Genomic DNA, 14514 nt, shown 5'->3' with positions numbered 1-14514 from the left:
CTTGGAGGCAGGGAAAAGGGATGATCTTGGAGGCAGGCAGAGCCAAGGCAAGACCTCCTGTCTCAGGGTTCAGAAGGGACAGATAAGGAAGTGACCCCACTGAATGGAACCCTGGCTGGGGGGAGAGGTTGGGCTTAAGGTAAATGGAAGGGTGAACATCCCGAGAATAGAGAAAGAGATCCTACTGACCAGGAAGGGAGTACAACTGAATGAGGAAACTGGGGGTAATAACAGCTGGTTGGGAGGGCGGGGGTGTCGAGATCTAGCCTGGGGCGAAATTCGGCCTCCCTAATATGTCTGCTTTTGTTTGAGCCAAATTGGTCTGTCTCTGGTCTTCATACCTTTTTCCTTTGCACATTTTGTCAGCAAATATATTTCCCCCATTCCTATAGACTCCTGAGAGGAAATACCATAAGAATGGGGGCGGGGGGGAGATGGTTGCCAGAGGCTGTACCAGGGCACGAGGGATGCTGGCCACAGATTTGAAGAGCAGAAGAGCCAGGATGGGACGATTTGTACCAGGGATGGGTAGCGAGGTAAGTGGAAATGATGGGCAGGAACCCGCGAGGACGCCTTCTAGAACGATCTTTGGGTCCTGGGTGCTAAGTCTGTCTTTCAAATTAGAGGCGAGCAGTCCCCTCCATATTCCGCTAGCTAACAGAAGTACTTTCCACGCTGGTAGTAGTCTTTAATGGGCCCCGCCTCCTACGCCAGCTAAGCCGCCCCCCTTGCGCGCAGCCTTGGCCTCCTCCACCGTGGCGCACAGGGCCTGGGCAGGGTCCCCACGTAGCCGGGCCAACGCCACGAGCAGAGCAGCGGCACCGTCTCCTGCCCAGAGCTTTCGGCCACTTAGAAAATAGTGGGGCAGCGTCCCAGCTTCGAGCACACGACCCAGCTCATCCAGAAGCCCCAGGAAGCAGGCTCCTGCATTCTCGGGCCGCGCTAGATACAGCGCGGGCAGTCGCTCGCAAGCCCAGTAGAGCAACGTCCGCAGAAGGTAGGGCGCCGCAGCCCGGGTCCCGGCCACCAGCGGGCGCAGCAGCGCCTGAGCAGCCGCGTGCGCTTGCAGCAACGGGGAGGGAATGTGCGCCTTGAGCGCCAGCTCCTGGCGGGCGAAGCACAGCTGCCAGCCGGAAGCGCACGGCCGCTCTGTGTCACCACGGGGCACCAGGTAGAAGGAGGATGACTCGGAGACCAGCGGGCCGGCCCACGAGTGGCTCCGAGCGCCCTCCGGCCAGCCAGCTACAGACACCACGGGGATCAGGTCGAAAAGCAGGAGGCGGCGTGGGGGTCCTGGCGTAGCCAGTAAGATGGTGGTGAACCCTGCTTGGCGGGCTGCGTGGACCAAGCGAGGTGCACCAGGGACCGGGATCAGGGACTCGGCGACCTCAGCCAGCACAGCAAAGAACCACGCAGCCACCTTGGCAGCGCACAATGTGGGCCACGCCTCTGGAGCCTCCGACGGCTGTGGGACTGGACTATTCAAAGCTGCTTTGGTGACGTCACCATTTAGTTTTTTCAACAGTTCAGGCAAGCCAAGATCAGTTACGTCTTGCAGAGGCAGCTCAGGCCCCAAAACGTTAGTAGGTGATTTTTCCAAAAACACGTACAGCTCAGGCTCAGCGACGTAACCGTGAGGTTGGTCCATGGAGCTTTGCTGGTCCTTGGGACTTTTTTCGCTTTCGCTTCGGTGGATGGAATCACGTCCTACTGGAACTGGGGGTCCTAGGCAATCTTGCCATGCCTTTCGGACTGAGGTTCCGTGCATCATTTCTGGGAGGCAGACCCAGGCGTAACAGGGTTCCACGTCCGTTTGCAGCTCCTGCCCAATGACATCTAGAGAAAACACGGGCACCAGGAGAGTGAAGCCGGCGTCATAGTGAGGTCCCCGGGCGTAGGGACCTACGGGTGAAGTCCCAAGATCCACGGAGCCCTCGCGAATTCCACCACGAAGCAGTAAGAGTTCTGCTTGGGGAGGGAAGCGGGGGTCCCTGCGATGAACAAGACCTACAAGAAGAGAAAGGATTGTGAGAGCGTGACACCACGCCAGGGCGGGGCTGAGAGCTGCGAATTTATGAAGGCAGGGACGGTTACTTACTAAGTAAAGAGAAAACGAAGTCTTTGGCCTGGAGGAGGTCTGGTCCCGTCTTGGGCCCGTCACTCCAGCTCGCCTGCACACCCAGCTCCTGGATAAGCTGGGTTAGTTCCTGCAGCTGCGCTCCAGAGCAGAAGTCGATGTCCGTGAGTGGGCGGGCAGGGGCTGGGGGCGGCGGACCCCACCAGGGGGCACTCCCCCAGACCGCAGAAGCCATATGGCTCTATCGTTTTGGGCTAGGGAAAACACTGACGAGTACAAGCTTAGACCGGCCCTTCCTTTTTCTGTCAAAAAGTCGCCGGCGGTCTGCTCTCTTCCCGAGGCTGAGAGAGTGCCTCAGATAAGTACGCCAGTAGGTCTGCAGATAAAGGGCTCTAAGTTTAGTCCAGAAAACGAACAAATAAATACCTCCTCTGTCCTTGTCCTTTCTCACATTCTGGTCCCCGCCCCCATGGATCGGTTCACCTGAGTCAAACCGTAAAAAGTAGCTGTTGGGACCCTCCTACGTAATGCAATAGCCAATCTCCTCCACCGTCCCTTGTCTACCTCCCCTTACCTCTATTTCAGAAAAGGCTTAAGGTCTGCGACTTCTCTTTTAGGGGGTGAGTGCAGGAGGTGGGAAGAAAATGGAAAGAACAATCCAACAGGTAACTTCTTCCGGCTGCCCGCAAGGCCACGCCCTTGTTACAGCCACACCCCTTTCTAGAGGCCTTCGAAGTGGTTCCCAGCGGACCCCGCCTCTGTCAACACTCCTTTCGCTTTGCTTAACTCTCGCGCTATCCTGGGAGTTGCACTTGGTCTTTTGCGCTACTAGAGCTTTGAGGCTACTCCCGCACATCCTTTCCTGTTTCTTTGAAGAGCCTGGTTGAAGTTGGAGTTTCTGTGGAGATAAACTGTTTTCTTTCTTTCCAAGCCCAGGTCAGTTCCACACAAACATTCCTTGGTTTGGAGCAAAGGGGTAATAGGGTGGATCCGAATAGCAAACAATAATGGGGGACATACCCTGGGCCTGGGGAGAAACAGGGATCTCTACATCCCATGTGAGTAAAGGAGCATTCATTGATCATTTAGATTTAGAAGGGTTCTGCCATGCAATTATAACTTATAAGCCTAGAAAAGCCGCACATGACTTGTGCAAGGCCAAAACTAAGCCAGAGAGGCGTTAGAAAGGGGCTCCCCAGCTGGGTGATTTGCCTTGGGAATCTTTGATAGCACTGTTAGGCAAGAACACACAGGTGGTGACCGAGGAATGACTATCTGACTCATGGATGGGACATATTAGTGATACCCACCTCAGACACATGTGTGGAGGCTGGGAAAACACTTTAGAGTCTCACACATCGTGTGTACACTAAAGATTTGTCAGGACTGAAAATCAAATCCAAAGGAAACTTCCAGCTGGGCTGGGGCAGGGGAAAGGGAAAGTATGGAGGAGGAAATTGTTTTCAGTAACCAGTGCTATCAGGGACACAGATGAAGTCCAGGATGACACAAGAAGCCACAATAATACAAATAATAAGACAAAAGATAGAAAACCAGGATCAGGTTTACAGATCAGATCTATCCATTGCTGGACCAGGACTTTTTTTTTTTTTTGTATTTTTTCTGAAGCTGGAAACAGGGAGAGACAGTCAGACAGACTCCAGCATGCGCTGGACTGGGATCCACCCGGCACGCCCACCAGGGGGCGACGCTCTGCCCACCAGGGGGCGATGCTCTGCCCCTCAGGGGCGTAGCTCTGCAGCGACCAGAGCCACTCTAGTGCCTGGGGCAGAGGCCAAGGAGCCATCCCCAGCGCCCGGGCCATCTTTGCTCCAATGGAGCCTCGCTGTGGGAGGGGAAGAGAGAGACAGAGAGGAAGGAGAGGGGGAGGGTGGAGAAGCAGATGGGCGCTTCTCCTATGTGCCCTGGCCGGGAATCGAACCCGGGTCCCCCGCATGCCAGGCCGACGCTCTACTGCTGAGCCAACCGGCCAGGGCTTGGACCAGGACTTTGTGTGTGTGTGTGTGTGTGTGTGTGTGTGTGTCAGAGACAAAGAGACAGAGAGGGACAGGAAGGCAGGAAGGGAGAGAGATGAGAAGTACCAATTCTTCATTATAGGACCTTAGTTGTTCATTGATTGCTTTTTCATATGTGCGTTGACCAGGGGGCTTCAGCAGAGCGAGTGATCCCTTACTCAAGCCAGCAACTTTGGGCTCAAGCTAGCGACCTTGGGCTTCAAGCTAGTGACCTTTGGGCTCAAGCCAGCAACCCACACTCAAGCTGGTGAGCCTGCACTCAAGCCAGTGACCTCAAACCTGGGTCCTCTGCATCCCAGTCTGACGCTCTATAAATTGTGCCACCGCCTGGTCAGGCTGGACCAGGACTTTTTTTTTTTTTTTATAGAGACAGAGAGAGAGTCAGAGAGAGATAGGGACAGACAGACAGGAACAGAGAGAGATGAGAAGCATCAATTATCAGTTTTTCATTGAAGCATCTTAGTTGTTCAATGATTGCTTTCTCATATGTGCCTTGACTGTGGGCCTTCAGCAGACCGAGTAACCCCTTGCTCGAGCCAGTGACCTTGGGTCCAAGCTGGTGAGCTTTTGCTCAAACCAGATGAGCCCGCGCTCAAGCTGGTGACCTCCGGGTCTCAAACCTAGGTCCTCGGCATCCCAGTTCGACGCTCTAGCCACTGCGCCACTGCCTGGTCAGGCTGGACCAGGACTTTTTATATTCCCTTTTCCCTGGGGACTATCTCTGGCGTGAGATAGGCCTAAGTCCACAGGCAAGAGAATTAAGCAGAGACACTTGGGAAAATTTGAGGATTGTAAAGGAAGGGACTTTCAGAACCCAGAGCTTAATTTTGGAGCCCAGATCTCAGGAGTTCCTAGTCCACTAACAAAGAGAGTTCTTCTCCCTCAGCAACTCAGCGCCCCCAAACAGAGTCCAGAACTGAAGAAGCAGGTTTCCATATGTCTGGTTGTACCCCAAAAGATCAGATCAGGAAAACTGAGGACTGTGCTCTTTCTCACAGTGGCAGGTAATTAGGCATCTGACATCCCTACACATTAGGTAAGTTCTCTTGGCTCTATGGGAGTTTTGAAGATGTTGGGGATGGGTGACAAGGGTAAGAAAGCATCTAAACTCGAAAGCATTGCTAATAGGATTTTCTGTAATGAAAATGTTCTAAATCTGTGCTGTCCAAACAGTAGCCACTAGCCACCCATGGCTCTTGAACACTTGAAATGTAGATAATGAAACAGAGGAACAGAATTTCAAATTTTGTTTAATTTTAATTAATTTGCATTTTTTAAAAGTTTTTTTAAAATTATTATTGGTTTTAGTGATAGAGGAAGGGGGAGAGTGAGAGACAGGAACATTGAACTGTTCCTGTATGTGCTCTGATCAGGGATCGAACCAGCAACCTCCGTGCTTTGGGATGATGCTCTAACCAACTGAGCTAGTCAGCTAGGGCAATTAATTTGCATTCTAATAGCCATGGGTAACTAGTGATTATTGTGTTGGAAAATGCAGCTCTATGGCCTTGGGGATGATAGGTTTAGCTTGTCAGCTATGAAGGAGAAGTAGCAGCAAGTATAATTCCAGTCCTCCTTAGGCCCTGAGAGTGGCCAGTGTTAGGAATGGGGCTGGAGTGGATGTCCTCAATCACAGAACACTTTTCCCACCTCTTTATTTCTCATAAACCTTTGTACCCTCTTTTTCTGAGGGCCTCATGACACATTGATATCCTCACTTGGTGGTCTCCACTGAGTTGCTGGGTGCCTCTTGGCAAAGGTGCCTGGGAGATGGAGCTCCACACTTGTCTGTACCTACTTTGGACTGTCTCTGGCGGGCATCAAAGACAACATGCCCTACCCGGGTGCCTGGCTTAGGACAGTGGGTCTTCCAGCTGATTTGGGGATGCACCTGGCAATAATTCTGGCAGGCTGGAGGAACTATATTCACAGAGTGGTACACGCAGTCTTGGCCACCTGCTTGCTGGGAGGATGGTTGCAGCTGAATTAGTACAGGTACCTTTGAGAGGGTTTGTAGGTCATTGTAGATCACCTGGGCCTTGGAAGGGCAGATGTTCTGACTGAGTGGGTCAGAATTCCATGGAAGATGCTGCTTTGCATTCTCCTGAGGAACCTGCTTAGTTATATATGACTTCATCAAGGATGGTGTGGACTTTGCGGTCAGAGATACATGAGTACCTAGAGCAAGGCCTGGGTTCTTGTGGAGGTCAGGATTTAGGATAAGACATAAGTCCTTGTGGGGGCTTGATTCCTTGGTAAGTCGTTGAGTTGTGCAGAGGCCAGAATCTTGGGTAAGGGCTGGATCCTTATGGAGATGAAGATCTTGATTAGTTCCTGGGCACTTGTAGAAGCTAGGATCTTGGGTATGTTCTGGGCTTTTGTAAATTCCAACATCTTGGGTAAGACCACTTCTTCTTTCAAGTTTATCAGCTTGAGTAAGGCCTGGATTCACATGGAGGTCAGAATCTTGAGTCAGGCCTCGATTGTTGTCTCCTGAGTCTTGGGTAAGGCCTGAGCCCTTATGGAGGCCCCAGGTTTGGACAAGGCCTGGGCTGTTGTGGAGAACAGATTCTTGGGGAAGGCCTGAGCTCTTGTTGACTTCTGCGTCTTTGGCAAGGCGTGGGCTCTTCTGTGGGCCAGAATCTTGGGTAATGCCTAGACTCTGAGAGACTCCTAGATCTGGGGCATGATCTGTACTCTTGTAACCTCCAGGATCTTGAGAACCTGGGCTGTTAGGGAGGCCAGTCGTTGGGGAGAGATCTTGGCTTTTGTGGAACACAGTCTCTTGGGGTTTTTTTGGACTCTTACAGACTCCAGAGTCTTGCATAAAGCCTGAGCTCCTCTGATTGTCAGAAGTTTGGGGAAATGGGGTGTTCTTATGGAGGCCAGAGGGTTGGGTGAGACATGGGCTCCTAAAGGTACATATATCTTGAAGAGGACCTAGGCTCTTTGGGAAGCCAGAATCTTGGGTAATTGGATTCTTGTGAAGGCCAGAGTCTTTGGAAGGCCCCGGACTCTTGCAGAGATGAGGGTGTTGGGTAAGGACTGGGAGCTTGTAGAGGCCTGGACCTTGGGTAAACCCTAGGTTTTTGGAAATTCTAGAGACCATTGAAGGGCTCAGGATCCTTTGGAGGCCAGAATATTGGGTGAGGCCTAGACTCTCGTGAAGTTCAGGAGATTGGGGTTGGGTTGGGGTGTGGGAAATGGTGCAGAACTGGGAAGGGATGGGAAACTGGGGAAAGGGTACAGATGGAGAAGACTTGGAGATTGGGGGAATGGTGGGGGTTTCTATTGAAGTGGAGAGCTTTGCCTGGTGGTTGGTAGGTTGATGAAGAACAAAGGACCTCGGAGAAACAGGCAGAGAAAGAGTGCATGATGGAGGAGTGGTGCACACTGAGTTCTGGGCACTGGTTAGAGAATGAAAGCAAGGCTGAAAAGGTGAAGCATCCTTGGAGTAGACCAGGAATTTCGGGTAGACTGGAGGCTGGGAGTCTGTGCTTCCCCTTTCAGCGTTGCAAGGATGGAAGCTGCAGTAAGGGAAGGTCTTGGGCTGTAAGGACTTGCCTTTGGCATCATCTGATATCTTCCATTCCATATTCCCCAACTCCAGGTAACCCAGTATGGATCCTGTGGAGGGGCTGGCAGTGTCCCCACTAAGTTGCATGGATGTTTTCTCTGCTGTATGAGAGTTTACTGGGCCCTGCCCATGTGGGGGCCTGAAGAGGGTTCCCAAGTCCTTTCTCAAATTCCCAGCATTCTGGGTGGGGCACACATGGAATAAGTTCTGCTTTACCTTGCAAGTATCATAGACCACATGATCAGTGGCGAGGCCTTGGCTGGAGGCGGTCAGGGTAGAGGGAATAGTAGTTAGCCTGTGGGTAGGGGTGCGGGTAGGGATCGGAGCAGGAACTGGAGTGATAGTTGGGGCTATGACCAGTGCTGGGGCAGGGATTGAAGCAGATATGGGGACAGGGGCTGGTGCACGGGCTGGGGCTGGGGCAGAAGTAGTAGCAGAGGCAAAAGTTAGAGGAGGGTCTGGAGCAGGGCTACACCCTAAGGTATGGGCATGGGTATAGGTTAGATGAGCAGGGCTGCTGGCTGGAGTATGGACTGTTATGTGTTCAAGGGTGTGGCCCAGGGTATGGGCTAAAGCACAGAAGAGGGCCTGGGCTGGGGCTTGGTCCAGGGTGTGGGCTGAGGTGTGAACCTGGGTGGGACTGTGCTCATGGGTATGAACTAAAAAAGAATGGATCTGGGCCTGGGTGGGGGTGGGCTCAGGGGGCCAGGCTGGGGAGTTGGTCTGGGCCTGGGTGGGGGTGGGCTCAGAGGGGTGGGATGGGGAGTAGGTCTGGGCCTGGGTGGGGGTGGGCTCAGAGGGGTGGGATGGGGAGTAGGTCTGGGCCTGGGTGGGGGTGGGCTCAGAGGGCTGGGATGGGGAGTAGGTCTGGGCCTGGGTGGGGGTGGGCTCAGAGGGGTGGGATGGGGAGTAGGTCTGGGCCTGGGTGGGGGTGGGCTCAGGGGGCCAGGCTGGGGACTGGTTCTGGATGGGAGTGGGCTCAGGGGTCTGGGCTGGGGTTTGAGCCTGGGTAGGAGTAGGCTCAGAGGGGTGGGATGGGGAGTAGGTTAGTGCCTGGGTAGGGGTAGGCTCAGGGGGCCGGGCTGGGGACTGGTTCTGGATGGGAGTGGGCTCAGGGGTCTGGGCTGGGGTTTGAGCCTGGGTAGGGGTGGGCTCAGGGGGCCGGGCTGGGGACTGGGTCTGAGTGGGGGTAGGCTCTGGGGGCCGGGCTGGGGTCTGAGCCTGGGTGGAGGTGGGCTCTGGGGGCCGGGCTGGGGACTGGGCCTGGCTCTGGTTCTCGGTCTGGGCTGGAGCAGGGGCTGGGTCATAGGCTGCAGTGTTAGCCTTGTTCCCTTGGGGCATGCAGAGTGGAACCATATTTAACTTGCTCATCCTAGGGAACTGGGAAGATGTCTCTTGCCTCGAAAGAAAGGTGGTTTGGGCCTTTGAGGGTTTGGCCTGAAGGGCTTCCCCAGCTCCTCTCATCCCTTCCTCCCATAGTCCCCATGGAACGTCCAGGGGCGCCTTGGCATGTCCACACTTAGGTGACATCCAGCAGCATCTGGAAGCCTCATCACTGGTATCTGGTATCCAGGAGTCAGTGTGCTTAGGGTGCTGGAGCAGGAAGCTTGGGCGTTGATGGAAGAAGGAAGAAACTCTTGAGTATAGGTTGTTAGCATCCACGGAGCCGCACACACAGGTGGGATGGCTGCCCGTACAACTAGGTTGCTTATCTGCAGGGAGAGATGGAATAAGACAAGGCCTGGGCTCCTGAGGGTCTGTAAATAGGGACAGGGATAGAGGAAAGATGACAGGACCATATATCCTCTTGAGCTCCTGCTAGGGACCACTCACCTTGGAGAAAGAAATAATGGAAAAGAATCCTCAAGGAGCTCTTCAGATGCTTCCAAAGCTGAAGAAGCAGGGGAGGGGAGAGTCCAGAAGTAGAATGAGCCCTGACATTCATCTCTCGCTTGGCCACATCCCAGCAGCCCTCTCACACCCTCCTCCCACCTCAGACCATAGGGTGCCCCCAACTTTGCTGCCCAGACCCTGCCCTGACCAGAGTCACCACATTGATTCCCACGTTGAGCAAAATGAAGCTGCCCAGAATCAGAAGGATCGAGTCTCCTAGGTCCTGGCACTTCCTGGGGTTGGTGCCAGAGCACACTGAGGCTCCATAGTGGGCTCGCTCACCCATGGCAGGGGGTCCCAGGACTACCTGGACCCCCTGGCTCCCATATACTCACTGGGAGCCAAACTCTTCTGGTGGGAGAGGGGGAGAACTGTGTCATAATGAGACAGGGGGTAGGGGTCACAATGAGGGAGGGGGAGGAACAGGAAGGCCCAGGGTGTCATTCCTTGGTAACCGGGCTTGACTAACCAGAACCTAGACAGTCAGACTAGGGCCCAGAAGCCAACACACCTCCCATCTCATTCTCATTTTTCCTTCACTGCCTGCTGACTCACTCATTCAAACAATCGTGCATCCCATCCTCCTGATCGCTTCTGAGACTGGGAGATCCTGGCCTCAGAGCCTTGGTTTTCTTTCTGCTCTTTGGCAAGCTGCAGGCCTGGATCTATCTAGATGTGGAACCCCCAGGTCTAGAATCTAGCCTCAGCTTCTTGTGTGGGCCTGAACCTCTGAGCCCCCTTTGAGGACAAGGGGAATCTCACACAGAGCAGGTGCCCAGAGACCAGTGGTTTGGAGTCTGCAGCTGCAAGATCTACTTAGTGTCTGGAGGGGCCTGCAGGCAGAACTGTGGCCACTAAACTCAGGGGGGCCTCATGCCAAGGGCACAGTGACTTCTCCTTTCAGGAAGCCAAAGGCAGGGTCCCAGGCTGGCAGGAGAACTGGAACTTCCCAGTCACAAATCACCACAGTGTTTCCTGGACTCTGTTGCTCTTTATTTCTCTGTCAGTGCTTTGGCCCATTACCCCCATTTGCCCCCGGTTAGTTAAGTTTCGGAGTCCGGCTCCTGTGCAGAGAGGGCCTCGAGGCGGGGCTGGAAGGAAGCGGCAGCGAGTTGGCTTGCACTCTGCTCTCCTGCACCTGCCGCTTCAGCTCCAGGCTGTCGTACACTTGGTAGCTGGCATTGCCCCCCGGGCTTCGGCTGAGTGGCATGAAGGTGGGTGGGGGAGGGTGGGGCTCAGTAGCCTGGCCTTCAGGCAGGGGCTGGGAGGAGTGGGGGAGCAGGTCTGAGCTGGGAGCCGGGGCCTGTTGGTATGAGACCTCACCCAACACGGTGAGGGAGGTGGATGTCATCAGGGGGTGCTGAGTGGGCAGTACCTCAGCCCATTCAGCTGCCCGGCGCCGTACCTCATGGGGGTCCCGGGAGGTATAGCTCAAGTGTCCTGTGGATGGGCGGGGGCTGCGGTTGGGCTGGCTGTACGCGTGGCCAGGGAGGCCCCGCTGGTGGGACTGTGGGGAGCAGTGTTCCCGGGCCTCAGGCCGGTTGCTCCGTGGCACCAGGGAAGATGGAGGCTCAGAGCCCTCCACACCGTGCCACCGCTGATCCCAGGAATTATACAGTAGCTGGCTCCTTGAGGGGTAAGGGCTGTGCTCTGCAGGGGCCCAAGGGGGGTTAGGGGGCAGCTGGTGGGGAGGTGGCAGAGACAAGGTCCACTGCTCAGCCTCCACATTGCCCCAGATGCGGGATTGTGAGCAGTGGGGTCCATAAGATCGGAGCCTCAGCTCGGACTTGGCCTCCACACGCTTGGGCATGCGGCGCAGCTCGGGTGACAGGTAGAAAGAGGGTGGTGACAAGTCGGCCGGGATCCCACCCTGGTGGCCACATAGCCCAATGTTGGAAGGTAGCCCCCTTTGCTGGTAGAGCCCTCGCCAACCCCACCATGGGTACTTGGGATGTGGGAAAGATAGGTTAACCTCCTTCTCCAGGAAGGAGTCCAGCTCTTCTTGATCAAAAGAGGACATCGGCCTCAGCTGTGACATCTTGTGGCTGTGGTTTGGGCTTTGGAAGACAGAGTGATTGTTGGGGAATTGTTTGTGGTTCTTCAGACTCTGCTGGTGGCTGTAGGGGGCACGGCGGCGGTGGTCATGGTGCAGGTGGCGGCAGCTGCAGTTACGGAGATGGTTGGAGGAAGAAGAACAGCAAGCGGGCCAGGCCATCTTCACTTCTACAGGGTCCAGGGTGCAGTGGATGTGGACATCTTGGGCCTTGGCTGGGGCATCTTTGGGGGAATTTTTACAAGCCTGCAAGATTTTGTCTGGAGGAGGCAAGAGTCCATGAGGGTAGGGCAGTTGTTGGTTGGGAACACTGGGGTCTGTCTTTCTAGGACTGTGGTGGTAGCAGGGAAGCTGAGTTGTTCCCTGGGCCTCTCTAGCTGCCACACTTACCTTTCTGATTAATCCAGTTGATCATCTTGTCCAAGTCACTCTTGAGCTTATTCCACATCTGGGGGTCAGGTGGGGTGGGAGTGAAAACCAGGCTCTTCACCCCCAGCTCCCACACCACCAACAGCCAAGACTGCTCTTGCAGGTGGAGGTACAGGCCAAAGCTGGCTTCCACCCTCAGCCCTCTTCATCCTTAGGGGTGGTCCACAGCTATCACTGACCACAGTTACCACATTGATCCCAATGTTGACAAGAATGATGAGGCCCAGCAGCAGGAGAAGGAAGTCCTCACCATCCTGGGAACTTTCTTGGTATTGATTGCAGTACCCCAAGTTGTTATACCAGAGCTGGTTTTCCATGGTGGGGGGGGTCCCTAAGGCCACCTGGGCCATACCCCCCCACCAGCCCCAACCCACACTGCACTCAAGCCAGGACCTAGGGCCACCTGCCAGCTGGTGAGGGAGCCAGGTCATAATGAGGCACGTTGGCAGGAGTCACAATGCAGAGGTGGTAGCTCTTTTATCTACTCAGCTGGCCCTTTCTATGGCCATTTCTGCCTTTGGCTCAGTCTCCAGATGTCCCAGAGTTCAGTCTATCCCTTTGTCTTCATGGGAGCTTGCTTAACTCGACACCCGATTCCTGAGTTGAAAATATGGTAGCTACAGTAGTGAGACAGTCTTCATACGAATTGAATCGTGCATAAAAGATTGCCTTGGTTTCATTGTCCTGGTGAGACATTATAGAAGCTTATGTAGTGTGTTGGTAATTCCCACCCAAGCAGGAGTCCCCTTTGAAGTCACCTCTCTGTACATTCCCTCCTGGTTCTGCCCATTTCCCTGTCATAACACCTCTAAGCATCCCTTCCTGCCCAGGGACTTCAGCCCAAGGTGTTGGTAGTCACAGAGTCCATTAACCCCTTTGCTTCAGAGCAAAACTGATTTCTTCTTTGCTGGGGTTGCTACTGCCAGGGACCACTCCCAACGGTGGTGCCCCTCCTTAACTTCCCTCCTACTGAGCCACCCTTCAAGTTGAAAAACTGTTAGCTGCCACCTTAAGAAAAACACATGAAATTCACAAAGCACAAAATAGATATAACTGTTTATATGACAAAGCGGTCTTCGATTTCAACCAGGCTCATCACCAGGGTCTGTGAAAAGGGTGCTCTGGGGACCACAAGTCATTTGCTTGTCCAATAAACAACTCAGCAGAAATAGAGGGACAGCCAGTAGTGGGCATTTGTTTTCTTTCTTTCTTTCTTTCTTTCTTTCTTTCTTTCTTTCTTTCTTTCTTTCTTTCTTTCTTTAGAGAGAGAGAGAGAGAGGCAGGGAGAGAGAGACAGGAACGTGGAGCTGCTCCTGTATGTGCCCTGACCGGGGGATCAAACTGGCGACTTCCATGCTCCGGGATGACGCTCCAACCAACCGGACTATCCAATCAGGGTCCTAGTGGGTATTTTCTATCAAGGCTGCAAACATATAGTAGGTGCTCAATACATACGCAATGGAATCAGCTTCCAACAATCAATGACGTTAGCTGAATGAGAATAAACTAAGCAGCATGGCGATTCACAAAAGGCCTGTCTGCTCCCATCCAGGAACCCATCCGGTATGAAGGTGAAGTCTAGCTCCTTCAGCTCAGGTGCACTCACATGGTTCCTTGTTCCCAAGTTGTGTGAGCGTGTGTGTGAGTGTGTGTATATGAGATCCCAGCTGCCTGGGTTTCCCTGCTCTCCAGTGCACACAATATTCTGATGACACACGGCTGACTGAGGAAGGCAGGAGACTCTGGTGGGCAGGCTGTCTCAGTGGCAATGAGAATCGGCCTGAAGAAGCTGGGGAATGAAGCATCTGAGGCCATCAAATTGATCCTTGGTGTTTGTGTGACCATGAATAAGTCACGTGGCCTCTGAGCTTTCAGTCTCCTCACTTGTGACATGAAGTATAGATCAGAAGAGTGAGGTCACAGAAGGCTGTGATGTTATGAAGAGGCAGCCCTTGAGTGTTTCCGCAATAGTTCATCCTCTATTCCAAGCCTGTTTGAGGGTACAGGAATTTCAGGTTCTGGCTTGGGAAGTGTGAGGACCAGGGCTGGAGAGGAAACCACACCTCACCTGTAGCTGCAGCCTACACCTGGGCTCTGGCCCGAACCAGACCTCTGGTGGCTTAGGGTCGTGGGGGTGAGGGTCTCCATTTTAGTTTAGGAATGTGTGGGTATATGGGGAGGGGATTGGCAGAAGACCTTCTCTGGGCCCTGAAGAAAAGGGGGTAGAGGCAGATGGGAACATTGGAACCAAGAATGGCCAGGAAAAGGTCTGAGGACAGGTTGATGGTAAGGTTGAGGCCAAGAGGTTGATGAAGGTCCTCAGGGCTGTCTAGGCCCTGTTTCCAGGGAGATTGTTCCCTTAGCAACCAGGGCTTCTAAGAGTTGAGTGGGCCCTAGCACCACCCTCCATCCCGCACACACCACCACAAACCACCTCCTCTCTCTTGTT

The 14514-nt window shown here is 53.9% G+C and overlaps 3 protein-coding genes across 4 annotated transcripts; all 3 read right to left on the bottom strand.

The window, feature by feature from the left end:
* Positions 1-416: 416 nt before the first annotated feature.
* TMEM102 (transmembrane protein 102) lies at positions 417-2772 on the bottom strand. Of its 2 annotated transcripts, XM_066264130.1 has the most exons (3): positions 2652-2772; positions 2099-2453; positions 417-2007 (listed from the first exon to the last, which is right to left on the bottom strand). In XM_066264130.1, the coding sequence occupies exons 2-3, from the start codon at positions 2310-2312 to the stop codon at positions 689-691; spliced, it is 1533 nt and encodes a 510-aa protein (XP_066120227.1). In that variant the 5' UTR covers positions 2313-2453; positions 2652-2772; the 3' UTR covers positions 417-688. The 2 variants fall into 2 exon arrangements, with proteins under 2 accessions (XP_066120227.1, XP_066120225.1); XM_066264128.1 differs by having other exon boundaries at positions 2099-2745.
* A 3055-nt stretch (positions 2773-5827) lies between these two features.
* Positions 5828-9869, bottom strand: SPEM3 (SPEM family member 3). The gene is made up of 3 exons (XM_066254585.1): positions 9732-9869; positions 9524-9581; positions 5828-9402 (listed from the first exon to the last, which is right to left on the bottom strand). Exons 1-3 carry the CDS (start codon positions 9867-9869, stop codon positions 5828-5830), a joined length of 3771 nt encoding a protein of 1256 aa, XP_066110682.1.
* A 753-nt stretch (positions 9870-10622) lies between these two features.
* Positions 10623-12382, bottom strand: SPEM2 (SPEM family member 2). Its single transcript, XM_066255525.1, has 3 exons — positions 12245-12382; positions 12027-12084; positions 10623-11896 (listed from the first exon to the last, which is right to left on the bottom strand). The coding sequence occupies exons 1-3, from the start codon at positions 12380-12382 to the stop codon at positions 10623-10625; spliced, it is 1470 nt and encodes a 489-aa protein (XP_066111622.1).
* Positions 12383-14514: the final 2132 nt, after the last annotated feature.

The sequence above is a fragment of the Saccopteryx bilineata genome, chromosome 2, assembly GCF_036850765.1.
Source record: "Saccopteryx bilineata isolate mSacBil1 chromosome 2, mSacBil1_pri_phased_curated, whole genome shotgun sequence".
NCBI lineage: Eukaryota > Metazoa > Chordata > Mammalia > Chiroptera > Emballonuridae > Saccopteryx > Saccopteryx bilineata.
The sequence above is the reverse complement of the archived record's forward strand: the minus strand, read 5'-3'. Positions and strand labels throughout refer to the sequence as shown.